This window comes from Dermacentor silvarum, chromosome 11 (assembly GCF_013339745.2).
Source record: "Dermacentor silvarum isolate Dsil-2018 chromosome 11, BIME_Dsil_1.4, whole genome shotgun sequence".
Classification (NCBI taxonomy): domain Eukaryota; kingdom Metazoa; phylum Arthropoda; class Arachnida; order Ixodida; family Ixodidae; genus Dermacentor; species Dermacentor silvarum.
The window spans coordinates 119,799,140-119,827,125 of NC_051164.1; the positions used below are offsets into that span (position 1 = coordinate 119,799,140).

General features: G+C 47.3%; 2 protein-coding genes across 3 annotated transcripts in view; both read left to right on the forward strand.

Annotated features, from left to right (window-relative positions):
• Positions 1-27,983, forward strand: part of LOC119433196 (phosphatidylinositol 3-kinase regulatory subunit alpha-like) — a 143,347-nt gene extending 115,364 nt beyond the window's left edge. For both annotated transcript variants that reach the window (XM_037700344.2, XM_049659248.1), the window contains exons 8-12: positions 3,961-4,471; positions 20,986-21,288; positions 21,392-21,485; positions 21,709-22,503; positions 27,534-27,983. In XM_037700344.2, the coding sequence (XP_037556272.1) occupies positions 3,961-4,471; positions 20,986-21,288; positions 21,392-21,485; positions 21,709-22,503; positions 27,534-27,879 (2,049 nt within the window). In that variant the 3' untranslated portion in view covers positions 27,880-27,983. The remainder of the gene's footprint in view (positions 1-3,960; positions 4,472-20,985; positions 21,289-21,391; positions 21,486-21,708; positions 22,504-27,533) is intronic.
• LOC125941605 (tigger transposable element-derived protein 6-like) lies at positions 5,185-7,614 on the forward strand. The gene has a single exon (XM_049659250.1). The coding sequence runs from the start codon at positions 5,401-5,403 to the stop codon at positions 6,964-6,966; it is 1,566 nt and encodes a 521-aa protein (XP_049515207.1). The 5' UTR covers positions 5,185-5,400; the 3' UTR covers positions 6,967-7,614.
• Positions 27,984-27,986: the final 3 nt, after the last annotated feature.

Here is a 27,986-nt window from a genome sequence, read left to right on the forward strand (position 1 = left end):
TTTGAAGGAAAGATTTGTATATGTCTGACTGGGGTGTAAGATGCATGTATTAACTTGATCGGGATGATCCGATGCAATTCTGCATGCTTGTACACTTATTTAAGTGTACAATATTTAAGTTTCATAGCACTAAATTGCTATGAAATAGGTAGTAAAAATTTTTACTAGCCACAAATTCTACTAAATATTCTACTAACACTCCTCTTAGGCACAGAAAACCAACATTTATTGCACTTCACTCGAAGCCATCGAAGCCCTTGTCCTCCGATGCAGCTATATCGGTCAGAAGTTAAAACCATTTCTGCCAGCAGCAGCGCTGGGTCACCATCATAGGCGTATTCATAATTTTGTAAGGCGGCGTAGGGGCACATCACTGGAGTTGCCTCTGCGGCTTGGCTTGCTCAAATAAAAAAAAAAAAATACTCGTATTTTTAGTACCAGCGGGCATGGCTTTATGCATGTATAAGTCACACCGTTGTATGAGATGCACTGAAATAAATTTAGGGGGGATACATGATTTGTTGTCCAGAAAATATGGTACTTAGAAATTTAACATACAATTTGTGCCTTTACGGAAATAAAATCAATAGCATTGTCTCAACTCTTCGAGACCACATATATTTAATCTATAGTTTATCCTCAGTTTACGCAAGCGTGCAATTTGGACTGCTTCAGCAATCTATTTGCATATACTTCATTAATTCGTTCAATTCATTAATTTGGTATTATAATTTGGAAAGCAGACAGTGCTTTCCAAATTATAATGGAAACAGTGACAGAAGGAAACAAGACTGAGCATATTCGTCTTGTTTTGTTCTGTTTTGTTGCGTTTCTTCAGTTTGCTTTTGAAGTTGTGTACCAACTAGCTCAACAATATGCGTTATTATAAATTGGTTTCCTCACACGAAAAATTGTTTGATGAACTAAAGACGGTACATTCATTCATTTGTTCATTTTATTTCGGCATTATGGTACATTTATAGCATGCACAAAATGCTGGGGCCCAGACAAAAGCCACAAGAGGCTTGACAGAGTCTGTACCCGATAATTGTACATCAACTGGGGCAACTGGAAATGTATGCGACAAGAATACAATGACAAAACTATACATGTAAAATATAATACTAAACATCTGGAACCTAACACTAAAAAGGAAATACTTCACTTTTCTGCTTGACATCAAAATTTATCAAAACTTCGAGAAACTTGGCAATACAAAATCAAAACTTATCAGTAGCAGCACTATAGAAAACAATGTTGGTGGTTTAAAAGAGTAGGCAATGTATATGCGATCATTTGTGAGCCATAGTTAGTACGAATCCGTGGCGAAAACCAAAAAGTGATTCCGCTCATGTCATAAACAACGGAAAGCAATTCAGTTTATCTTCAAGTATCGACGTCATGATTTGCCTTTTGAACTCCTTGCAATTGCAGTTTCCCACAATAAGCAAGCGAGCAAATGATTTGCTTCTCAAGTTCCCTTTTCTCCTTTTAAATGATGAAGTCAATCCTAACAGCGGTGGATTCGTTTCCTTCTCCAATACCAGACACACCAGAATAAGACACAGTAGACACTGAACAGAATGTAGGTTTCGCAGTTACACATTTAGATACAAATTTTTCCCGCTGACAATAAGAGATTGGAATATACTACCTGAGCACTTCCAATTAACCGAAATTTCCAATTAAGCGACTTCGAATTATCGGGCGTCGACTGTACTGGTCAGGCTGCTAAGTGAAACTTGTAGTAGTTTTGGGAGTGTCTCGCCAAGCAGGCATTAGACAGTTTTAGTTTAAAGGGCCTCTCACCAGCTCTGGTCATTTTGAGCTGACGAGCGCATTGCATACAATGTGCGCTAACGATCATGTCTACTAAGGGTTACGTCCCTACACGCCGCGGAAAGAGCTGAAATTTAAAACTAAATGCTTTTCATCCCTTCTCCTTGCGGGCACCATACCGAATGTCTGCGTGTTTTTGTTTTATTTCGCACTGCAGCAACAGAGAGGTACTTCCATTTCGTCGTTCCCGCGTCATGCAGTCGCACGCGCTGATAACAAAACTGTCATTTTCTACTGTGTTTAGGCACACAAACATGCTCTGTGATCCGCTTGCGTCTGCCTCAGTGTTCGTACCGCACTGACTTATACCATTAGTCTGGTGTTCTCCTGCACAGCATGCAAAATCGTGTGCTGCGCGAAACAAGGCAAATGCACCAGCTCGCGCTCGAGGCCATCACCGGAAGTGCGCCATGCTGCGCGAAAGCAAGAAAGAAAGAACGAGGTGGGGCCCGGTGACATGCGTCATGCCCTTCAGACTCCAGCATGGCAGGACACAGGGAAGGAATTTCGCTTGCTGAGGCTAGACTGGGCAAGTGGAGAGAGTCTCTCTCTTGGCAGTGGCGCTCGCCTCCTAAATCATGAGTTCACGACCCTGAATATTTCTATCTTTGCTATTACTGAACCGATTCGAAAAATTCTTGCGGTAGAATGCTCCTAGAGGTCGTGTAACAACTTTCAGCATATAACTGAAATTTGCTATGTGGCTTGGTGAGGAGCCCTTTAATGTTAGCGTAATAGTGGGGTTAAGGGAAATAGTGTTACTGTTCCGCAAGCTAAATTTGCAGACAGTGAGTTTTAGTATAACGTGGTAGCGTAGTTTATGTGCGGGACCCCCTATTCGATGACGCTTTAAAGTTTTAAAGTTTCGCATACATAGTGCACCTATCAGTCATGCTTTATGAGTCCGTCCGAAAAGTGAGAGGGGCAGTGCAGTGAAAGGCGGGAGCGCGTTGTATTTGTACTTTCCATGTCTACAGATTCGTGGTGAAATCAGTACAAGCTGTCGACTATGGCCTCCAAATTTCCGAATCTCTGAGGCCATACGTCGTCTCGTCTATCTCCCGACTTCGTTGATAGGTGGCGCTGCCACCCTGTACGTTTTAGTTGGGCCTCAACACGTTCGAAACTAGAAGTGATTTCAAAAACTCCGCATGGTTATCTATGAGACAATTAAACCTGGATGTAACAAAATCGAAGAAAGTTGACAATTTTTCATTATATCCAGGCTTTCGTTACATGCAGTTTTCGAATAGACTAGCGTAGATAAAACATAATGCGGCTGATCCTGGTTTACCCACCTCTCAAAGATATTTAGCAGAAAATTTTCTTTATTTGCTTTGTTTGCACAAGGGATGATGTTACGCGGCACTCCTGTGAATAATAAATCATCCCTTGCGATAGGCCACACAAAAAGTGCATCTGCATCTGACAAACTGTCACCGCGATCTTGAATGGTTTCCATAAGTGCCGCTTCTTAGATCTCTTCTGTAGATAGAGCACCATAATCTGCATGCAAGAAGTCATTCAGTCCGATGTCGTCCGGCACTCCACCAAATATTTCCATGTAGTGCATTCCATGCTTCGGGGACATCAGGTGGGTTGGAAGGTACCTCTTGGTGTTCAGACTCCAGCTTGGGTGACCTTAGGTATCTGGGCCTTCACAGTCCAATTTGAGACTGTCTCTGCGTTAACTTCTTCCCAGGACGCAGCAGGCATCTCGAACGCTTGATAGGTGTCAATCTTCGTCTGCCAATCAAAATGGATATCCGGGAGAATATTGTCTATCAAGCGACGGCAGCAACAGCACTTAAAGCTGTTAATGACCCCTTTGTCTAAGAGCTGAATCAGTGATGTGCAATTGGCAGGAAAATACTGCAGCTCGATCTTTGAAAGCTGAAGGCCTTCGTCGTGGTGCAGAATTCCACAAAAGCAGCGGCAAATTTAGTTGGCAGTTCGGATGCTATGTTCTTATTTAAACTACGTAAAACACACAAGGATGGTAACATCAAATCTGAGAAATAGCTAGCGTATGCTAGCGTTCTGCGCATGCTCATATCGATTCCACTATTCCCTTAAGCTGGCTATTACGCTAAACTCAAAATGTTTACTGACAACTCGCAGGGGGACCATGACCTGGAGTGTGGGAGCTTTCCACCAGGACTCGAGCAATGCGACAGCTGTCGACATTTGTTGCGTGGCCTGGCCCATCAGGGACTGCTGTGTCGCCAGTGCGGTTTAGTGTGCCACCGGGCATGTGCGGCCACTCGAGGCCTACCTGCATGCCGGCCACCTGCGTCACGGCCCCGACAAGCCCTGCTGGCATTGTCTGCACTGTGGCGGGACCTGGGGGGGGACCACCCAGGGAACGAGGTACCACCCGTTTTGGCCCGCTGCCTGCGTGAGGTTGAGGCCCTGTGTCAGCGGACAGGGGCCGACCTCTACGAGGTGTATGCGAGCTCAGGTGTGCCGGACCGTGTGCACGAGTTGGCCCTGCGGCTGGCCCAGGACCCCCATGCTGATTTGCCAGGTTACGACTTGGCCTGTTGGGTGGGAGCCCTCAAGAAGTATCTGCGTGAGCTGGCCAGCCCTGTCATTCCGGTGCACTTCTACGAACGCCTGCTAGAAGCAGCCAGTGAGTGTAACAATGGGTAGTACCAAGCTCGGGGGGGGGGGGGGGGGGTATATTTCTGAAAGCATGTTTACAATATGAACCCGCCACTTTCAGTTGTGTTGTACTACGGCTTGGAGCGAATATCGGGCGCCGCAGATTTTTTTCAGGGGTGGTACGCTGCGTAAAGGCAAGAAATAATGCAACACCGAATACATGTACGCCTTTTAAGAAATAAGCGGCGAAGTTTTAGCTCGGTGTCAATCGGCAAGTGAAGCGAGTCACGTATGAAGTTGAACTTCAGGTAAGCTTTGCACGCTGCTAGATTCAGGCGCACAAACGCGAGGAAATGCTTGCTATAAATGAATTCACAGCAACGATAAGCAGACGTGTATGGAACTGCTCGAGCGCACGACGGTACGCGCTGCGACGGCACCGCTCCTTCAGCATGCCGCGAAACGGTGGGCCTCCTGCAATATTTGTTGACTGCATGCCGCTAAACAAGTACAGTCGAACCTCGATATATCGAACACGGATATATCGAATTATTGACTATATCGAACGGTTCCTATATCACGCGGGAAATCGCATGCATTTTTAATTTTTTATTTCGAACGATGTTTGACGCATAATGGATATATCGAACTCGGCCACCCCAGACCGCCCGCGCTCCGTTGACAGGCGGCGAGCTTTCCCGCAACACTCTCGAAACTAGCGGCAGCGCGGTTGGCGTTTACGACCACTGCACACATCGATGGCGCCGAGAGCGCCACTTGAACGTAGCGGCGTGCGCACGCCGCATCCTTGCAGCGTCGACGGGTCGACGCACTGCACTTGTTGGACTAGCTCCTCCCCGTCGTCGCATCCCTGGTCGCATCGATCGCTGCGCTCGTAGCCTCGTTGTGTTCGTGTGTGTGGAGTTAGGCCTATCGCACGTCGTGGTGTGTGTAACGATGGCTGCAAACGCTAAGAAACGGACGACTCTGACTTTTGCTGCTAAACTAGAAGCAATCCAGCGCGTCGAGAATGGCGAGAAGAAGTCGAGCGTCGCAGAAGCGTTTGGCATACCAAGGAGCACATTGAGTACTCTGCTCAAAAACAAAGGCAACATAAAGGCCAAGGCCGAGAAGAGTCAGCACTCCGGCGCACGCCGTGTACGCAAAGCTGCCTTCGAAGATGTTGAGAAGGCGCTTCACAAGTGGTTTATAGACGCAAGGGCCCGAAATATTCCTATATCGGGACCGATCTTGCAACAGAAGGCACAGAACTTTGCATTCATTCTCGGCGCCGAGAATTTCAGTGCGAGCAGCGGTTGGCTGCAACGATTCAAGACTCGCTTCGACATTGTTGGGAAGACGGTGTCGGGAGAGAGTGAGGACGCCAATGATGAAGAAATTCAGAAGTGGCTTGATCACGAGTGGCCCAAAGTTCTCGCAAAGTATGAGCCTAACCAAATCTTCAATGCTGACGAGACGGGCCTATTCTGGCAAATGCTTCCGCGACAAACGCTGGACACTCGCGGGGACAAGTGCCACGGGGGCAAGCAAGGCAAGGCCCGTGTGACGGTCCTATTGGCTGCCAATATGGATGGAAGCACGAAGCTGCGGCCACTTGTAATTGGCAAGTTCCAAACCCCGAGGTGCATGCGGAACTGCCCCAATATTCCGGTGACTTATGCCTGGAATAAGAAGTCGTGGATGACGAGGGATATTTTCGTCAAGTGGCTGAAGGCGTGGGATTCGGACCTGGCGCGTCAAGGACGGAAGGTATGCCTTATTGTCGACAACTGCACGGCACACCACACCGATGCCCAGCTGAGCAACATCGAAGTGGTATTTCTGCCGCCTAACACCACTTCGAAGCTGCAACCGTTGGACCAGGGCATTATTCGCACATTTAAGTCAATCTACAAGCGTCGGCTGATCGAAATTTTGCTTGTCAAGCTCCGGATGGGCCAAGACCTGAAGATCGATCTTTTGGGCGCCATCCAAATGCTGAAAGCGTCGTGGGATAACGTCAAGCAGTCGACGATAGCCAACTGCTTTCAGCATGCGGGCTTCGCTGGCTGCACTGACGAGGCATCAGTGGAAGAATCCGAGGAAGCTGGGTTGGCATGCGCAGATGAAGAAAGCGAGCTCGCCGAAACGTGGAGCAAGCTGGAGAGCTTTGTTGGTGCCGAGCCGCAAAGCATGTGCATCGACGACTTCGTTGGAGGTGACGACAGCACTGGTACAACAGCTGAGCTGACGGATGTGGAGATCGTCGCCGAAGTTACTGCTGAGCAGCCAAACGAAAACGCTGCCGAGATGGATCCCGCAAGCGCTGATGATGCCCCGCTCCCTACATCAGCTGAGGTCATAGCAGCTCTGGCCCTTGTGCGCCGCCACTGCGGCACGATTGAAGGCACCGGCCTATCACTTGTGGATCGCCTGAATTACATTGAGGACGCAGTCGTCAAACACGCCATTGCCAACAAAAAGCAGGCTACCCTTTTTCAATATTTTAAGCCGACGCAATAAATGCTTTGTTTGAATCCTCAAGTGAGTAATTACTGCATCATGATTGGTTCATTGGTTGTTTTCCACAAGTTTTTGACGCATTTTTTACTTGATTTTTTTATATCGAATTCTGGATATATCGAACTATTTCGCGATCGCCGCGCTGTTCGATATATCGAGGTTCGACTGTAGTCATGCCTGTGCTGTAGTAACGGCCATCTGTCCCTTAAGCAACTGATAAATAACTGATGCAATGCATATGAGCTCGCAGTAACGTACTGCGTCCGAATCGCGCTGCAGCGCGAGCTCGTGCGCTGCTCGCTTGATGTAGCTTTTAATTACAGCGCTCGAACATTGATGTGCTGTAATCAATACTGCCTTGCTGCGCTGCCTCAAAATGGTAGACTCTGATGTTGGGAATCAGGCCTCCTTGCTCGTGGCAGCTCACGACACAGCAGTGACAACGGTGACGCTTTTTCGCGGCTGAGCTAGGTCTCTCCGTATTGGCGTCGCCGATTCCTTCTGCTTCCAGCATTGCGGCACGCAGAGAGTCTGTTTTTGTTAAACTAAACTGCGGCCAGATCGCAACGTGGTCGGTGTGGTCTGTGAGAAGTGACGAGCCTTTTCGCACTCGCAACAGGGCCGAAAAAAGTGCGAATCGACGTAAAACTCAGGGCTAGAAACGTGCTTCGCCACAGCCAGGGCTCAGATATAACCAGCCTGGTACTACCCAGATATAACTTTTCTCGCCGCCACCAGGTGCTGCTACTATACCTCAAACTCCAGCGCAAGACGCCCATATATATATATATATATTCGGACTTGTTGGATATTCCAGACTTCATAGATGTACCGTTAGGGTTCCCATAGAGCTAATGCATATTTGCGAGATTTTTCGGATGAATCTAGGTGCCAATGTTAGATTTTCTGGAATAAATTGCTCGCTCCGAGGCACGCTACTCGATCTTGGGGGGCCGCCATGTTGGATTTTCCGCTGGCTTCGCCGGGCTTGGCTTTCCGTGGTCCCCTGTATAGCCTTCAAGATTAGTAGACGCACGCTATCCTCTCAGTCTCGGAGGCCATGCCCTCTCTTCCTTGGCCGACAAAACGTTCCAAAAGGGGGCACTTGCTTTTTTTTTTTTTTTTCAGTTAGCTCAGCAATATCGTCATAATCACTTAAGCGGATTTTTTTTTTTTTTTTTTTTTAGTGTCGGTTGCGCCGTACGCTGTGTGCGGGTGAAAGCTTGCGAGGGCGAGCCGGCGATGCACACGGGGGAGAGGAAGGCGGTCGGAAGCGCGCTGACTTCGTTCGTAATGAGAGCAGCATTCCGGGCAAGTTGGTAGTCCATTACTGCAGTATTATTGCGCAACAAAAAGACATCGACGGTAGAGAACACACACACCATGCGCTTGGTGTGTGTTCTTCTCTGCCATCCATGTCCTTTTGTTGCGCAATAGTACTTTAGTAATGGACTTCGTTCGCTCGCGGGGCACGGGTAGGGAGAAGGCGACGAAGACTGTAGGTGCGTTGAGCTCTTGCGGCTGCTGCCGACGGAGCTGCCGCGCAGGCACCGTATCTTGAAAGTGATTTGCTATGTGGCCGAAGTGTGCGTGCGCGGGGGACTCATCTTCAAAGCGATATGCGATGAGTACAAAGGGCTTGCGCCGAGTGCCAGTAGCTTCGTATACGCTGTTTTCTTTTTTTTTTTTTTTAGACGTTTGCGTTGAAGCGAGAGAATAGACAGCGCGAAGGTCAATTTGCCCGCTGCTTTTGACGCACTTTTCACTCCAGCGTTTTTACGAGTTTCCATGGTCATCGAGCGAGATGTATTTATGTAACCTGTGCACGCTTGACACCGTGCTTATTTAGTTAGTAAGCGCATATTTGCACCTTTATACCGCCGATAAAACTAACATCCTTTCTTCGTATAGCTTCGTATTAGTTTGCTATCACAATCGATGCTCCGCCTTTTGGGCGACAATGCGAGATTTTTGTTTGCCGCTCTAAGCCTCATAATTTTTTTTTCTTGGCAGGGGGGGGGGGGGGGGGTGGTGCACGAATTTTTCGGACTCTTTTTCACTCCCAGCAAAGTCCGCAAAGTCGATCGGCTACTGTATATATATACATACTATATATATATCACTGGCATACATTCAGAACAATCACTAGTGATAAGAATTAGATCTTGGTGTACATTTACACCTCCATGGTATTTTGAAATGACATTTGTGTTAGAGGCTCCCTCAATGGTTCTGGCCATTTTGAGCTGACAAGCATAATGCATACAGTGCTCACTAACGATCGTGTTGCAACGTATTACACCACTAAGCGCCATGAAAACAGCTGAAATTTCAAACCAAACGTCATGTGCCCTTCTCCTTGTGGGCGCCGCGCTCCCAGCGAGATTCGATGTCTATCACGCAAGTATGCCTATATAAATTGCAGTACTATGACGTCGTGACACGATGACTTCGAGAATTACTTAAGGCAACATCAGTTATTTGGTTGATCTGTTGATTTAATGGATGATTTAAAGTTTCGAGATTTAATAAAACCTACAAACCGAATGTCGGCGAGTCTTTGTTTCACTTCGTGCCATAGCAAGAGGGACGTACTGTCGTTTCATCAGCTTGTTCCCACGTCGTGCAGTCGCGTGTGTGAAGTGAAATTTTCTGCCATTTTCTACCAGGTTCCAATGTGCAATGGTGCTCTTTGATTCACTTGCATCTGCTTCAGTGGCGAAATGAAAAAAGCCTGTGTCCTGTGCATTGGGGGCACGTTTAAAGATTCCCTGGTGGTCATAATTAATCCGGTGTCTCCCCCACTATGGCACACTTCATAATTGAATTGTGATTTTAGCATGTAATGCCTCAGAATTCTTCACTCGGCGCTTGTGACTGTGGCGCTGACTTCTAGTGCTAATCGGGTGTTCTCGTGCAGAGCGGGCAAAATCATTCACTGTGCAAAACGAGACAAATGCAACAGCTCGCGTGCAACACCATCACTCAGCAAAAATGCGACAGGGGAAAAAAAAAAAGAGAGAAGGCAGGGCTCATGATGTATCAGCGAACCTCCAGCTCCGGTATGGGAGAACGCAGGGACGGAATTTCACTTGCAGGGGCTTTACAGGGGCAAGTAGAGTGTGTGTGTGTTGGCAGTGACACTCGCCTCCTGAAATCATGAGTTTGCGGCAGTTCAGTTATTTCAATCTTGGCTGTTAATGAACCAATTTGAAAAATTGTTGCAGTAGAATGCTCCCCAGAGGGCACGTAATAACTTCCAGCGTGTAACCAAAATTTGGTATGTGGCCTCGTGAGGGGACCTTTAACCCAGGGTTACACGGGTCTTAAAGACTGAAAAAAGCATGGAAATATAATTTTTTTAATGTTAATTTTGCACTTTACAGTCACCGATTCATGATCTTGGAAATTTTCATATATCTTGGATCAATATTCTAGTTGTAATAGTGTTTTGTGTCATGTCAGTGAAGAGAATTTTTAATAACGCACAGAAAAGAGCCTTGTTATGCAATGCACGGCTGGCGTTCTATGTTTCCGATTGCAGCCATCTTGGTTTCAATTGAAAAAGCTGCTCTTCTTTAGCTTGCGCACTGCCGCTATTCCATGTGCTGAATGACTATAAACAAGCTTGCAAAAGACTTGTCCTGATGCGCGATTTTATTCATAGATTGAAACACGTGACCATAAGCGCGATATGCCATCCCTGGATTTTCAGTCTTCTGCTTGGGCATGCAAAGATCAGCACACATCAAATTCAGTTTGCTACAAAGCATAAGTTCGGCATACAAAAAGAACTGAAAAGGGTTCAATTTTCGGAAGTGTGCAACAGCTTTGAAGGATGTCGCGACAAAAGTTGCTACTCGTGCTGAGTGCTGCCAAAGCCTTTCCCCGTAGCTGGGGAATAGGCTTAAAGAGATACGGACACAATCTGAAAATTTTACGAAAATGCTGAAAATGAATCCTCAGTGTGCGATTACACTGAAAAGTAGTAGTCACTTAGCTCATTTTTGAGCCGTTTTATCTTTGGTGTTTTTGTGAGTGCGTGCCACGCCGCTCGACCCGCGGGATTTGGAACGTGTGACGTCGCGACACCCTCGTTGCATAGCTGGCCGGCCGGCCGCGGTCTTTCGAAGCGCGCCGACGCCGCTATCGCGAGCATGGATTCCAGTTCTGGTGCCTCTACCAGCGATAAGTACACGGCTGAAGACGAGGACCATTCCTCGTCTTCAATATAACCGCTTACGGTTACGAACCTTCCGCGTCAAGCGATGAAGAGCAGGCAGCCGTGGACGTGTGCCAGTCAGGTTTTCGCGAACTGTAGCGCAAAGGATTTTGCTCTGCACCAAACACTTGTGCAAGAATTATTTGCCATTTCCTCTGTAAACTTGCTTTTTCGAGAGAGCACACAGACAAGGCAGCTGCGGGGTACTTCAGCACGGCGTGGATGACTGAATAGTAGTTTATTTCATCAGCGTGAGCAACTGCGCAAGAAGGCTGCAAGTGAACGAAAACAGTACCGACATCTTTTCGCCTCCTCTATTCAAACGCACTGCTGATAATTTCTGCCTTGCATTGTCGTGAGATGACCGAGGGCACAGCATCAGGCTTTAGGCATTGCCAAGGCTTTAGGCATGCCGAGGCTCTTCAGCACAGCCGGGCTGGATCATCGTCGACGAAGTGGTCTGCGTAAATGAAGTCATTTTTAGGTCTCCAGGCTGGGCATGATAGCTGACAGGCAGGTATCCAAAGTTTACGCACCTTCTCGTCTCTGGGAAATGTACATGTGCAACGGCGTGTCACGACCGACATTGCTGTTATAACCGCAATGTCTGAGCATTTCCTTCCACCGCGACGAACGCATCAATACCGAGCGACAACCGTGGGAAGGCACATGTAAGACGAACCACCTGCGTGGAGCGTCGACGGGGATAATGTTTTTTCCCTTCTTCAGAGCAGCTTGTTGTATTAGTCATTTTCAACAGTTCAACTTTTGTGTCCGTATCCCTTTTAGAGACCGAAATGATATCGAGAGCAGCCATGGTATGGCAAACATTCATACTGAAGGTGAAAGAGGTTCAAGAAAAACTGCAAGACTGTGCATAACACTGGTTACTATGCGAAAATCAGATTTTGGCGCTCGTGCTGATGCCGCCGCAGCTGGCTCAAATACGATGGAAATGTGATTCGTTATCTAAGCCTCAATTCTATAAATAGCCTGCTGTCTTTTGCAAAGCACAAATTTTGTGGTGCTGATGTCACAGTGGGCAAAGGTGAACGTGATTGTGGTCTCGCCATATAGTCACCTTGTGCACAATCTGCAGTGATACCTCGTCGGCGCAGAATTCACAGGGCTTGAGTGGTGGCCAAATGTGCAAACTGTTCCATGTGAACATTCTTGCTGCGTGCAAAATGCACAGCCCTGGCAAACTGCACTAAATAAAATTTTTTGTGTAATAATAAATATTTCACACTGACGTATGAATACTGGGACTTGTTAGGGCAGGGGTTGCTAACTTGGTTCCGCAAAAGGTATTTGAGGGTACCGCGATCAGCCAAAACGAATCCGACTCCATTCCCCCTTGGGTAGATTTTTGCATTAGTTTGAAATTAACAATTCAAACCATCACTTCTGCTTTCGGTTGTCTTCACAACAGTGATTCATTCACGCTAACAATCATTGCGAAGTTGTGGATAAGCAAATATGTGGCAAAAACTAAAGGTGTGGAGGGGGGGGGGGGGGGGGTTTCATGGCACCCTGGGAAGCCAGGTGGGGTTTTGAAACACCAGAAAGTGTGGGAACCCCTTTGGTAGGCTCTCTCCTCATATTGGCTAAGCCTTTAGTGCAATTCAAAAAAGACAAGAACGTGACAGAGACACATGACATCGCTAACTTCCAACTGACATTTATTGAAACACAGAGGCAAATATATAGCGAAGCAGGTATGAAGGATACAAAAAAAACAAAAGATAAATCACTCTACATATGCCCACGTCAATACCGTCCAGGAACGCAATTTCCTTGTCGGAAAGATTAACTGACGGTGTACCAACACAGTCTGCTCCCTCTTTTTCCGAATCAGCCGGGCTTCGATTATCTCTCGCATGCTGCGGTCCTTGCTCCTGGCCTCCACTGCGCATATGCCGAACATTGGTTTGCACATTTTGCTGGGACAATTGTGGCAATGTTCAGAAAGGTTTCCGTCCCTTGGTTTTACCACATTACGTTTGTGTTCTGCAAGCCTTTCATTAAGGCATCTGCCAGTTTACCGTATGTATACCCGACCACAAGTAAACGGAATACGGTAAACCACCCCTCACGAGCACTCCACATCCTTATTCCTATGCTTGACTTTACATCCCTTTGATTGTTTGGAAAAAGGGTCTGTCAGCTTACACAACTTTGATAGCTTCTCTGGAGCAGAGAATATCAACCTCACACTCACCTTATTGGCAATCCCTTTCAGCCTATGGGAAATACCGTGCATGTACGGAATCACCGCCGTCTTTTTTCTTTCTGTGGATTGTTCACTGTGGCTCGTCTTGAACTTCCTCAACAAGCTTTGTGCCCCGGAAACAAGCCCATCTTTGGGATAAGAGGAGTAAGCCGACTGGCTTGCTCACTCTATGCTTACGGATATCATGACAGGACATGATTTTTTCATGGCATTGGTGAAGCACATGTTCACAATTGCCCATTTGACAAGCTTCGAGTGGGAGGAAAAATACGAAAGGAGTGGTTTGTTGGCCCTAGGATGGTAATACCAGCTTATGTGGGTTTCTGCAAAAATTAACTTCAAATCTAAAAATTGCAATTTGTTGTCAGTTGGTAGTTCATGGGTCAAATCAAGTGGCTTAAAACAGTCCGAAAAAAGTCTTAAAAAGGATGTAAGGGTCCCGATCAACGCTAGCTACACTGTTGTCTATTAAAATAAATAATCATATCAAATCTGAAAACCTTTAAAACCTTAAAATCTTGTCCCCGGCAAGCCGAGAAACCAGCCCAGTATGCACCGAAGTCGTTAAGAAAGAGGACACGGGAGAAATTCGGACCAGCCGTAGATGCTTGGGGCTACCCCCGAAGTACGGACTCTTGCGTGACCCTGAACGCCATGTGGAAACACATCCTGCTACAGCCATTACCAATGCCGCTGCACCCGCTACGATCACTTTTCAACAACCGAAGGAATCTCCGAAGTTTTGTGGCTCCCCATGCGAGGACTCGCAAGATTGGCTAGACATGTTCGAGAGGGTCGCATCGTATAACAAGTGGTCGGAGGAGAAAAAGCTGCGAAATGTCTTTTTTTTTTTTTTTTTTTCGCTCGAAGCATCTGCTCGCACATGGTTCGAAAACCAGAAAATTCGGCCCTGCTTGTATGGCAAGGCGTTCAAGGTTGTCGGTAACCACCATGCTTTGTGCTGGCTCGCCAACCTGAAGGACCCATCGGGTTGCCTGGCTCGCAGGAGCACACGGCTACAAGAGTTGGACGTGACAGTAGTCTATAAGTCGGGGAGAAAACATTCTGATGCCGACTGCCTGTCAAGAGCACCCTTCGACCCAGCCCCGCCAAACGACGTCACTTTTCTTGGGCTGATAACTGCTAGTAACTTCCCACCCAACCAACACACCAATGACCGACGTTACAATTTGTGATGGCGTGGACACTGATTTGCCGTCGCGGTCTCGTTGAGAAGCTCACACAGCGTCTTGGGTCACTCACGTGTGACGTTGTTCCGTATGGAGTGACGCAATCTCAATGACACCCAGCGCGCCTCGAAGTCGTCTATGTCCTACGCGTGAAGTTTTTCCAGCTTCAGCGGACTCGCGGACCATCTTTTGTTTTTTATTTCTTTTTTGTTACTTGCTTTCAAGTTTCATGTTGTATTTGCATTGTTTTCTTTGCAGCATCGAAACGATACTCTTTCGTGGGGAGCACTGCCACATGCGTTTATTTCTTTTGGTGTCCGTTTCTGTGCGCAGCACCACTTTCAACTCGTTTTCAACGTCACCCTCGATAGCGCATTGGAGATGCCTAGCGATGCGGTTATAGATGGCGGACTGGTGAGAGGGCTGCCATTTCTTTCTGCCGCCGCTCGACCGCACATGTTGTTTTTGTTGCCGCCGAATAGTTTTCCAAGAAGTTCTCTTATGGGCACAAGTTCGCCCAAATAATGTTTATTTAGTTCCAAGTTGCCTCATCCCTGTGCCCACAGATAAAAACCATCACTTCATCGCGACAATATGTACAAGTTACAGCGCTCCACCTTTACAGCACCTCACCTCAAAGAAAAATGATTTTAGACATTTTTGCTTTAAGACCCACATCGCCCCTTAAGTTCCTGTTCTGTTTTAAGGTAGGTCACCACCTTCGAAAACAGATTTTTCGGACAAAAATAAATTTTTTTAAATTAATATTTTTTGATTCCCTGTCTATTGAAGAATATTTAGCAAAAAGAATTATTTTGATAGCCCAAGCGGTTCAAAAGTTCTGGCGATTTTTCCAACCCCTCCTAGATGCGTCCGAAACCGAAACTGAAGGTTTCTGATACCACGGAGTCTGTTACCTCATCATAAATGTCTCTCAGAATGCATATTACATCATTTTAGTATGCTTTAGTTCATTTTCAAGTGCAAGTCATTTTATGAGTTCATTAAAAAATTCCTCTAAAGGGCTACGGGGCGATACAGCACACTCTGTTTACTTAGCGCGCGTTCGCGTGGCGTTTGCGTCTGTGTCGCGTGTGCTTTTTCGTGCGCTTTTTGAACATCGTGGATTTAGCGCTATCCACTCAAGAAGAAAGTCTGTGTACTCTATGAAATATGAAAAACATGGCCACAACACGACGATGGTATGCCTGAGCAGTGTCTGCTGCTGTGTGAGGAAGGCCGCGTGCAACTCAGGTGGAGATGCAAAGCAGGCAAGAAAAAAAAATCCATGCATCAGCTCGCTCAAAAGGAGACCGTGCCGCTTCCAAGGAGGGCCCAAGCTATGAGTCTGGTGGATTTTAGGCATTTCTGATGTTTTTTATTACATAAACATTCATTTGAAATCTTTAAACCCTTTTTTCTCAAAACATGTTTTTTTGCTTTGTGCAGTTGCGCGAACAGTGATAACTCTCCGTGTAATAAATATTTTCGCCTAAAATTTTGTGTGCTGTTTTGTTATACATAGAGCTGTGCATTCAAGCAGAATTAATGAAAACGAGCAGTAACTCTTTATACTATGGCCAATTGGGTAAAACAAAACCTGCAGGATATCATCTTTATTAGTTCTTTTTATGATAACGTGCCTCAGCTTTGAGATACGGTGATGATGGTGCTTAGATGCACAGACTGTTGTTCTCACTACATACCTGCCAAGTCGCATTTGAATCGCATCGACTATATTTCACTTATGACTGTTGGCGCAACATGCATATTTCGGCACATTTTGATTTTTATAAAAAAAGAATTTTAATTTTCTGCAATTTTCTGATTTTAAACATTTAAAATAGCTAAGCTTTACACACCAAAAGTGCAGTTGTAACTTTCGGACCGTTACTGTGAAAATTTTTCTCGAAGGTGGTGACCTACCTTAATGCTGTGCACGGTCAGATGAGGTGCAGTTGTAATCCAATTATGCACAAGAAGTCTATAATCTTCAAACTCCTGGCATTCTGTCCAGTTCTTTCTGGTGTCAAGCATGACCTGGTAATGCTTCATGTGAACATGATGGTGCAAAAAAGCAGGAAGGACAGCACCTTGTTGAATCTCGTGTTGAAAACACCTATTTTTGGCCTAACCCAGCAATATTTTCAAGCAAAAACGGTAGCTTAGAAAGAATTATTACAGTATTTACCCAATTCTAACCCACACATTTGTTCCAAGAAAAATTGTCTATAAATTGCTTGGGCAGTGCAGACCAGTACGAAACCAAAACTGCATTCTCATTGGTCAACTCTCACAGTCATCCTAGCCTGCGTTATCGCTAGTCATCCCTGTTGCCACCACAAGATGGTTAAAAGTTAGCTTTCCTGCATTGCTTGATGATGACGAGGCGCATTCAAACAATAAGTAATTTTAATTTTCAGCTAGTTGCGACAATTTCCGTTGTGTGTCCTTGGCATTCCGAAGAATAGGTCTTTTAGTGAAAGTGGCGGAGTGCGCCATCAAGCGGCTGCAGCTATATACATTATGGGAGCCTTGAGTGACAGCACTCAGTTGTCTGCTTATCCCAGCATATAGCTGCAGCAGCACGATTCCCTTTTCACCTGTTTTAATTGCTTGGCAGCTACTGACAGCATACATGGTGACATGCGCATAAAGGGCTTATTTGCACGCTATTGTAACCCGAGCAAGCTTGTTCGGGACGCCCCAGTGGCGTAGGCTAGTGAGCGACCCCAAGTTTGACGCCAGACTCCGAAACCGTGACTCCAGAATCCTACAGTATGTATAAAATGGGACCACTGCAGTACTACAGAAAGCTTTTCATAGTGCGTCAGCTCGGTGTTTTGTTGTTTACATAATGTCATTGCATCACAGCATTAGCTCTGCAACGTTTGTTCATCGTTGGTGGTCGGTGCCGGTTCTTTCATGGCTTGCTGCATCAATATTTCTTGCTGATGTAAAAACATATTATGAAGAACCAGTTGCTTTATTCCAGAATGTTCTTACTACAGTTCTTTGGTCGACTATTGTGATAGTCAAAGCCATTTTTGTTGTGTTACATTGTTTTGGTACTCTTTCAGGCCTTAACTGGATCAGCGCAGCACTTTTAGGCCTCAGTGACAATTTTTCTGTGGGTTCTCGCATGAAACGCTGGCTTACGGTGTCGGGATATGGGTGAGGATGCCAACGGCGCTCTGCCTCGGCACACCAAGCCCCGCGGTTGGCACGTGCCTGCGCATCAACCGCGGTCCGGTACAAGCTCAGGGAAACCACGTGTACACTTAGGACAGCATTTATTACTACTGCAATTAACACGTCGAGCAGGCCAGCTAGCTATAGTTGACATCGCTGAGGGTTCCCTCGAAGAGAATAATACACTAGGTAAAGAAGGCCCTTCCGACTTACCACTGGGGAATACATGCGACTGCGGCAAGAACGCGGTTGACTAACCATGTGCGGGAAAACGGGAGCGGCGGCCAAGCCTTCCGCTATCGCCGCTTGCTGGTCACCAGAGAGACTCGGGCGATGTCGGAGGGATCTCACGTGACACCCCCGGTGCCGCTGATAGCGCTTGCGATTCCCGTGCGCTCCTGCGAAAGGAAAAATTTCCCTCTCTGCACCCTCGGTGGCTCGCATGCGGCTGACGCGACGTTCGCCGCGTTTGCGGCGGTCGTGGGACCCGAGGATTCCCACAATGGATGTAAAGCTTTGGCTTAATGCACAAGGGACCACTCTTAAAAGCGCATTGCGATTGTGAGGCACACGGTACAATTTGGCGTCCGTCTAGTACCAGCTACTGCACACTAGTGAGATCTAATTGTGAAAGCACAGTATGATGGGTGAACTGGTATGATTTTATCATTAAATAATCAGCGCACAAACATGCTAACCGAGAAAAGAGAATGATGCTTTGCTGGGGAAACCGAACAGTGAAGTGTTGTTCTCCAGGATGCGGTGTGTAAGGATGCCTGCCACAGAAGTGGCCCCGTCCGGAAATTTCGGATATAGCGGATATTTCGCGGGTGGGCAACGTCACACCGACTGTCTCAGCCTGGCAGCTCGCATGGCTTGCACGTTTGCTTTTCAATCTGACGTCAAGAAAGTTGATTGTATTTAGGTGCAACATGAATGCAAAAACATTAATCGTGTTGACAAAAAAGAAAGGAAGCACTCTATCACGAGCTAGATTGCAAGCACTGTCAACCATGGTTCCAGTGAACAAGGCCTGCCGGCGCTATTGTTGGCTGTTAGTGGATGGCACACCATTGTGAAGTGCTTTTTGTTCATGGAGGAATGCATTTATTGATCATTTTCTATGTAAAACAAAGCGGTGTCATACCGGTGAGGATATGAAGCCTCTGGGGACGCTCGACTCTCGCCTGTCTCCTGTAATCCGGCTTTTCCGCATAGTTAAGCGCCGGCGGCAGTAGGTGTGGTTGCAGATTAGTACGAGAGCAGGCGCAAGTTTCGTGCGAAAGGGAGTGGCCTGTTCCTCTTTGGCTTTAGGAGCAGGACACTGAGATGGTTAAACCCGATCGTTCGAACGCTCCACTATTTGCCTGACCATACATGCAAACAATTAGGTGTTGGTGTCCAGCATGGGAGCAAACTTTTTTTTCTCTCTCTCTCTCTCTCTCTCCGGTCACTTGAGTCGGACTTCCTCGATTTGTCATCGATGGGCCCATCAGCATGTTCTATCTGTTATAATTTCGCTGGCTAGAAAATGCGCAATAAATTTCCTTATGATTGTCTGCACTGCTGTGTCGTTCCTTTGTCCCAAGAGCACGTTTAAAACCCCACAAGCCTTTCAAGTGTATACATGCATGGGGCATAAAATCTGGGCGGCATATGCACGTCGCTCGCCCTTTTAAACAGCCACCCCATGTGTCCCGAATTCAATGCAGTAAGTCGGAGCATACAGAGTCGGCCGGTTGTAACACCAGATACTTGCATGTGCTTTATGCCTAGTCTCCAGTCCGGTGGTTCCCTCACCAGCTCGGTGGCCAAAAACCCACCTACTGGAAGTGCACAAACTGGAACTGTGCCCTCATAACTCCCATGATTCCATTTCAATGGCTTTTCTGTAAAGCTCTATTGTATACATTGCAGAACTAACTAGCGAAGTGGTTAGTCTAGGCGTGGGCCACAACCCTGCTAGCGATGTTGCGGAGTCGCTTGATAAATGGCTATCAAACGCACTGTAGACCATACGAAGGGTGACATGTTCCTAATAGACAGCGATAAAGTACTGTCCAAGAGTGATGATGATAAACATTAGGTAAATTTTCATTCTGTGAATTTAAAATTCGCTGGTTTTGTCAGTCCTTTTTTTTTTTTTTTTTTTTTTTTTTGCTTGAATTGGAGGCATGCTAAGTTTTTCTTGCTACATAACTGGGTGCACATTCGATTTCTCCCTTCATTTGGGAGCTCTGTCATTTCTACATTAGTTTTCTACTTTGAACTTGAAAAGGTGGGCGCATTGGATTCAGGAGTGTTGGGAATAAGGACAAATAACTGCCAATGAACAGACGTGTTTTACGTCTTGGTTTACGACGTTGGTTGGTCCCGTCAAGATCAAATTAACAGAAGTCAACTATTTTTATTTTGAACATTAAGGAATTTTTACTGATGTAAGGTCATGTAGCTTTGCAAAATAAGACATCTAAACAAAAAGAAACACAATCTTGGTAGCTGCTGCTTGGTCGGTGCAGTGCCGCGTAGTAAGAAAAATAATTTATCTTTATCAACTGTACAGCAAAATACAAAATGGTGCAAAAGCCCATAATGTGATAGCTTCTAAGTTCCAGCCCTTGAAAATAACAGAATTTGCATGGGTGCATTGTTACAACTTTGTTGCAGGCTGTACAGAACAGAACACGCCTGTGACACAGGCGTGTTTCATTACCAAATGTTAATGTATCAGTCCTTCCTTAACCTCAACAGGCCAGTTGTGCACAGGTGGAAGTCAACTTACAGGTGCAGCTTAATGGAATTAGGTGTGTATTCAATGCATGGGCCTCGAAAACATGCCTCAGTGTACCTGCATGTCCCGGGTCACAGTGTATTCAATTTGTTGTATAATATTAACGGCGCAGGAGGTATATCTGTTTGCAATCACGTTAGGGTAGAAATGAACTATCTTTCGCTCCAACAAATTAGCGGGTGAGGTATTAGAGGGAGAGGAATTAGCGGGTTTTTGCTCTGGAGCTTAACTTGAACTGAACCAGAAGATATGCAAAGTCTGAACTCGAACCTAACTCAAAAGCTTTTTGGTTTGACACCCTGCCGATAACCATTTTCTTGTTTAAGCTTGGTCCCATTAGACACTCTAGTTTTAACTAGTCTGCATTCAAGCTGATGGATTCATGCTGCAGAGGCTGGTGACGAGGCAAGCGTGGTGCGGCTCGTGGGTCAGCTGCCTGCTGTGCACTGCCGGGCCCTGCGGGCGCTGATGGCCCACCTCTGCCGTATCTGCAGACTGGCCCACAGCCGGGGCCGGTGTGAGCGTCCCCTGCGGCTGGCACACAGCTTGGCCTTTGTGGTGCTGCGACCACCCTGGGAGCAGGTGGTGGCCATGGCGCGTAATGCCCGGTGGCATGGACGTGTACTTGAGATACTACTGCTGCGTGGAGACTGGGGAGAGCCCTTGCCTGCCTTCCAGAATGGTGGCACGCCTGGTAGGGTTTTCACTCTTCTAAGGCCAGGACTTTTTTTCTGGTACCATGATTTTGCCATACAGTAGCAAAAGAGTTCCTGTAGCATAGTGCGACTTGTGTGCAGCACTGCCACCTCGGCGGCCATCGAGGTCCAGCCAGCAGCCACCAGTGGATCGGAGCCTCCTGGAAGCTGAGTGGTATTGGGGTGACATATCCAGGTTGGTGCCTTAAAATATACGCATTCATGTTTTGGTACATGCAGCGCTCACAAAGACGGGGACAAAGAGAAGAAATACACTGGACGTGCGCTGGCTCACAACAGTTGATTCGGCGCATGTCTAGTGTATTTCTTTGTCCCTGTCTCTGTGAGCGCTGTGCATACTGAAAGATGGACAGTTAGTTGGTGCCCATTCACTGCTGCTCACTGTCTGTGTCTTGCAGGGAGGAGTGCTCCGAAAAGCTCAAGGATGCTGCTGATGGCACATTTCTGGTTCGGGATGCACTGGATCGAGGCTCAGGTGACTACACACTGACTCTGCGTGTGGGTGGGAGCAACAAGCTCATCAAGATTTATCAGCGGGCGGGCAAGTACGGCTTCTCCGAGCCTCTCACCTTCAATTCGGTGCCCGAGCTGATTAGCCACTACCGACGCGAGTCCCTGGAACACTACAACAATTTCCTGAACGTGCGGCTGCTCTACCCTGTGTCTAAGTACCACCAGCCTGATGATGAGGACCAGCGGGAGTGGAATGTTGAACGTGTGGGCCAGCGCCTGATGGACACCAACCGTGAGTTCCTGTCACGCAGCCGTCAGTTTGACCAGTTCCACGACCAGTTCAACAGGCTGAGTCAAGAGCTGCAACTCAAGGGCCAGGCGCTGCAATCATTTGATGAGGCAGCTGCCATGTTTGAGGAGCAGGCAGACCTACTGCGACACTTCGGGCGTGACTGCTGCAGTGGTGAACAGGAGCACCGGGCTGTAGAAGAGAATGGAGCATTGCTACAGCGGCGACTGGCACTGTTGCGCGAAGCCCAGGGCCGGCTCGCTGATGAGGTTCGTGCCTCCCAGGCCTACTACAAGCAGCTGGAGCGCGAGATCAACGGCCTCAAGCTAGAGGTGGCTCAAGCAGCCAAGCAGCGCGAGAAGTGCCAGGCCTGGCTACAGGCTCGCGGCGTGCCCAAGGACCGCATCAACAAGCTGCTGCAGGACTCTTCAGGGCAGCAGGAGACCTCAAGGTGAGAGTTCATGTTGGCTTCTCCGTAGAGAGCACAAAGAAAACCCAATGCAGTTCAAGAAGAAATTTAGAAAGTCTCGATTTTCAACATTCCCCTCAATGTTGCCTAGAACCAAAGTACAGTCAAACCTCGTTAATACGTAGTCGCGAAGATTCCCCCACCCAGCCCCCATTGCCCACTAAACGGTTAGAGCATACTATTTTCCTTTCTTGTTCTACAGGCACAGAATCGCATACCTGCGAACTCTCCCAAATTGTCTGGGAGCCTCCCGAATTTTTCTCGCATCTCCCGATTGTACGGATGCGACCTCAAATCACCCAAAAAGTGGCCGCCACTTTTTTTTTTTTTTTTTTCAGCCTGTACTATAACCATTCGAAAAAGCGGTGTGGGAGCAGTTCGTCACCCGCACGCACCGTGAATTGTGGTGGCAGCCGCCGCCACCACCACGAATGCAAGAAGCCTCAAGTAGCAACTGCGTAGTTTGCGCAGCGGCGCGTGCTGTATCTTGATAGCGATCTGCAGATACGACGACTTCGGGGTCGGTCGACTCGCGGTCGTCCTACCGCCGCTTGCGTTGCTGCTCCGTCCTTCTCGCACGGCGCTCAAGAACTCGATCACGAAAAGAACCCGGCACCTCGATATATCGCGCACACAAGCCGGAGTAGTTAAGTCAAGCGCGCTTTGCGTGGCCATAACATCGAATTTGGTTTTGACTGCAGTTTTTCCGAAAAAAAACAAAAAACGCGTACATATGTCGTACCGCTCTATATAACACACCGACGAAAAATTCAGGGGAAAAAAACGCGTTTTATACACCGGAAAATGCGATACTTGCAAGGTATTTCGGAGATCATACACGACTAAGTTTCTGTGCTTTGTCAATTTGTGAAGTCGGGACAAGTATGGACCCTACCACGCGCACTGTTTCGGTCCGCCCCACCAAAAAAAATTTGGGGGGGGGTGAAAACTTTTTTGACTCCCCTCCCCCTCGCGTGGCGGTCTCCCGAATTTTTATGCTGCGAGGTTGGCAGGTATGGAATTGGCAAAATCTCATGTACGCAGATGTTCGATTCTCGAGTTCAGATGTTCGATTCTCGAGTTGCGATGCCCGGACGACAGTTGCCAGCGATAGTGAACTTAAAACATGGCCACCATGACGTATTTCCTGCTCATACAGCTGTTGCCGATTGCCACGCACAAGAGCATGGCCTTCGAGATTAGCTCCCGGTAACGCGAAGAATCCGACGGTAGGGGATGCGAATTCGCTGTCACTGTCAAATCCAATTCAAGTAGTAACCGCGCAGAAGCAGATGTTATTGCGAGGCGCATTTCTGCTGTCATCGTAGACGTCGCTTTGAGGTTCTGTATAAAGTCAAAACACGGCAACATCGTCGCCGCACGCCGTACGCTGTATGTGCGAGCAAAAGCTTGTGAGGCTCAGCCGATTCAAATCTTGCGCACGCAGTGGAGAGAGGGGAAGCAACAGCGCGCGCGAGGCACGGCGGAGGAGGCAAGCAAGGGAGGAGTTTACTTCAGCGGCGGTCGCGCTGGCGCCATATGCCGTATCTTGAAAGCTATCGTGACGTGGAAAAGTGCGCGCCGGAGCAGGTCTCATCTTCAAAGCGATCTGCAGACAAAATGCAACTAGCGCCGGTAGCTTTGTATCGTACGTCGTATTGCGTCGTACGCAAGGTCACTAATGTGACCTATGAAATCGCTCCGCTAAATCCTACGTCGGCCTCTGCAACAATCGCGAGTGACATAGTCCATGTCTCGCGTCTTAAACCGTACCACTCTAGGCCCGGGCCCTAATTGCACCGGGACTGTGCTACTGCCGCCGGCGGGTAATGTCACGTGCGGCGATCCTGTGGTCGGTGCTTGGACGATGACGACGACGACGGGTGGTTTTCGGGTGTGCACGCGCTCTCCTGAACGATTGCTGCAGCGTTGTGCGCCTTACCCTGTAAATATAACCATTGTATATATATTCTCCCCGTAACAATATTATGTGCATCTTTGTATGTCTTCCCACCTATCCTGTATTTTCTTAAGCCAGGATTGCAAATGTACATATATGTGTCAAATTGTTCACCCACTCCTGTAATAACCCCCATGGGGTTGACAGTATGTTGAAATAAATAAAATAAACATCCAACTTGCAGGATTTGCCTGAATGTGACAGTGAAAATGCCCTCGAGAGGCAGGAGGTAATAGAGCAGTGTGCTTTAAAGGAAATCCATCTGGACTTTGATGAGTATGTGCACATCGACAGTGATGTTGTGACTTGCCCTGAGAACACGGTGGAGAGCATTGTTGCTGAGGTGTGTGATGAAGAGGAAAGTGAGCCGGAAGAGGAATCTGAAGGGGTAGCTACTGTGGAGCCTACCACAAAAGGAGTAGAATTAGCTGTGCAGTACCTCAATAATTTTTTCAGAAGGAACCAGTTTCTGAAATGTTTGACCAAAGCTTAAGTGCCATGGAAAAAAACGATCCTAAATATGCAGTTCAAAGGATTCAAACAAAGCAAAATTGGTGCATTTTTTAGTGCACAGTGACTAATTGTAGCCAAATAAACTTTGTGAGTGCTGTGCCAAAACCTCTTGCAGTTTTATTGCTTTCTGAAAAACTATCAGGTACATTCACCTTCTAGTGCTTAGAGTTCCATAAAATGGTATTAAAAGTGTACGCTCATAAATCTGCACTTTTTGCACATCTCTCTTAGTAAACGGAACTCCTGTTAAATGGAATAATTTTTCCGGTCCCTTGAAGTTCTGTTTATCAAGAGTCTACAGTATTAGCGGCGAGAAGTTGAAGTGGCGCCCTCTCCAGAGTGACATCACGGCCGGGACGCCGTTTGCTTCATGCATGCTCGATCTATGGTGTGCGCCAGCCATACTTCCTGAAGGTTGTTTTTGCTGCTTTCTGCTATCACGCCTAAAGTGGTCTCTTTTTCGATAGCGTGAATCGTGAAAATTTGCTGCTTGTAAATCGTAGATATACAGTAGGAACCCCGCTCTTACGTTCCCGGGTGCTGCGTTTTCCTGGCTGTTACGTTGTTTTTGGCCACTCCCGGCACAGTCCCCATAGAACCCAATGCATTGGTAACCCCGCTGTTGCGTCGCAACTGTGGGACCGTTCCAGCATCATACGTTGCGAACTGCCACCCCTAGCCGGCCCGAGCGGCCATTTTGACTTTTCATTTCGCTTGGCTTGGTGGCTTGACGATGGCATTGGCCGCTGAAACTGCCGGGGGCGACACCTATGACGTATTTTCAGTTTCTGCCAGCAAAAGTATAGCCATTGAGATCCGTATTTGCTATCTAAAGTTGGTGTCTATGACGCGTTGTGGCCCTAAAATTGGTTTTGGCTAATAGATGTTCCGTATGAAGTCCACAATAATGCCGTCACCGTGGCCGTATGCTGTATGTGCAAGTGAAAGCGTGGGAATGGAGCCGACGACCGCGTCTAAATCTCTCGCGCGCAAGAAAAAGCATGGGGGAAGCACGCCTTCTTCCGTTGCGCTCGAGGCACCGGCGAGGGAGCGAGGAACGTGAGTCAAACATCGCGAGTCAAACGACTGTTACGGTTTATGATTCAGAAATGAGATGGCTAAGTATTTAACTGTGACAACACTGCCTTCGGCTGACTGGCACCCTTTGTGTGTTTTATGCGTTTGTGCATGTGTATGTTTGTGTATATATAGCATCCCCTGCTTCAGAATAAACAGTTGTGAGTGTAGCGCTAGTCTTTCCTCTCACGGTTATTTCTCATTTCGCGTTTTTGTGCTACCAAGTATCATGTTAAGTTCGCAGGTATAAATTGTCTACATGTCTGTGTTATCAAGACGATGTGATAGTCTTTTCACCAACTTTTGTGAATCATTTAATGCGTCTGTCAGCCATTGCGGCCGTTTTCCAACGTTCCTGCCTGCAATTGAATTACTTTGGACGTCGTCAAATTACTGTTCTTGGCCATCTCTTCAGCGCCACTGGCATTCATAGGTCTATAGCTATAGACCTATGAATGCCATAGCTATAGCCGCGAGCGAATTGACCTTCGTGCCGCCTCTCGCTTCAAAGCGAACTAAACGTCGAAAACACGGCGCATACGAAGTTACCGGCTCTAGTTGAACATAGTTGACGTCGCAAATCGCTTTGAAGAGGAGGCGCGCGTGCGCGCCATTTTTCCACGTCGCAGATCGCTTTCGAGATACGACACCCACGCGGAGATACGACACCCAGTGCATTATTGAAATAATTGAATTTCTCAAAGTAAAATGCGTCAGAAAAATTTGTTCAATAAGTTTTCCAATTGATAGTCAACACTTGTCTTGTGTCCACGTGTTTCGTCATTTTCAGTGCTGTTCGTTTGCCATGAATCAATACCAACTCTGCCAGTTTTCCATCAAAAGCGAGCGCAAAAAAGGGAGAACTAGCATTGCATTTCGTTACTGCAGTCACATGGCACGCAGGGAGTGCTCCGTTTGGCTTACATTAATTTGAACCACTGGGGCGTTTGCGCTCAATTTAGCGGTAGAGAGCTGTGCACATCGCGTGTTCCGAGACCGACATTTCAAGATTGCCTGGTTATCCCGAGTTTCTTTCGTTGCTGCATCCTTGTTACTGCCTTATGGTGATAAGGTCATGATTTGCACCAGACAAGGGAATCTTTTTACTTTGTGACTGCGAAGCTACTTCGTATCGTGCAAATCTAACGGGTGCAAATATATAAAAGTTCCTAATCGTCATCGGACGCCGAGATGATGGAAGGCGTAAAATACAGAAATAAGGCTACGCAAGAAAGCAAATGATCTTGCTGATGCAGCAAGACTGGGTGGCAAGGAGTTACCGGATCCTGATAAAGTTGCAAAGTCTTAGCAAATGATCGACAAGTTGCATGATACTGCACAAAGCCAAAAGGAGATTGTATCACAGACATTCTACTGTATATGTGCAAGGCATGGGGAAGGGATAAGACGTTAGTACTGCATGCCATAAAAATACCTTCACGTGTTCTCTACATTAATGCAGGAGAGGTGGAAGTGGCAGCTTGGAAGAGGTGTCTCCTGACAGTAGCTGGTTTGTAGCAGACTGTGACCGAAGCCAAGCCATGCGCCTGCTTGAAGGTCGCTGCGATGGTACTTTCCTGGTGAGACCCAGCAAGAACCCGGGGCAGTTTGCACTGTCCATTGTTGCTGAGGGCAAGGTCAACCACTGCCTAATTCTACGCACTGAACGTGGTTACGGCTTTGCAGAGCCACTCACCACACATCCCACACTGCGTAGCCTGGTGCAGCACTATGCACACAACTCGCTCGAGGAGCACAACCCGCTGCTGAAGACTACCATGGCCTACCCTGTGTTTGGCTCCAGCTGAGGCTGGCTCCCCTCTTGTACAGGACACCTTCTGCATAATGTGTACATAGCTTGCTTTTTTATCACCAATGTTCTCTAGTCAAATAAAGACCGCTGTTTTCCTTACAT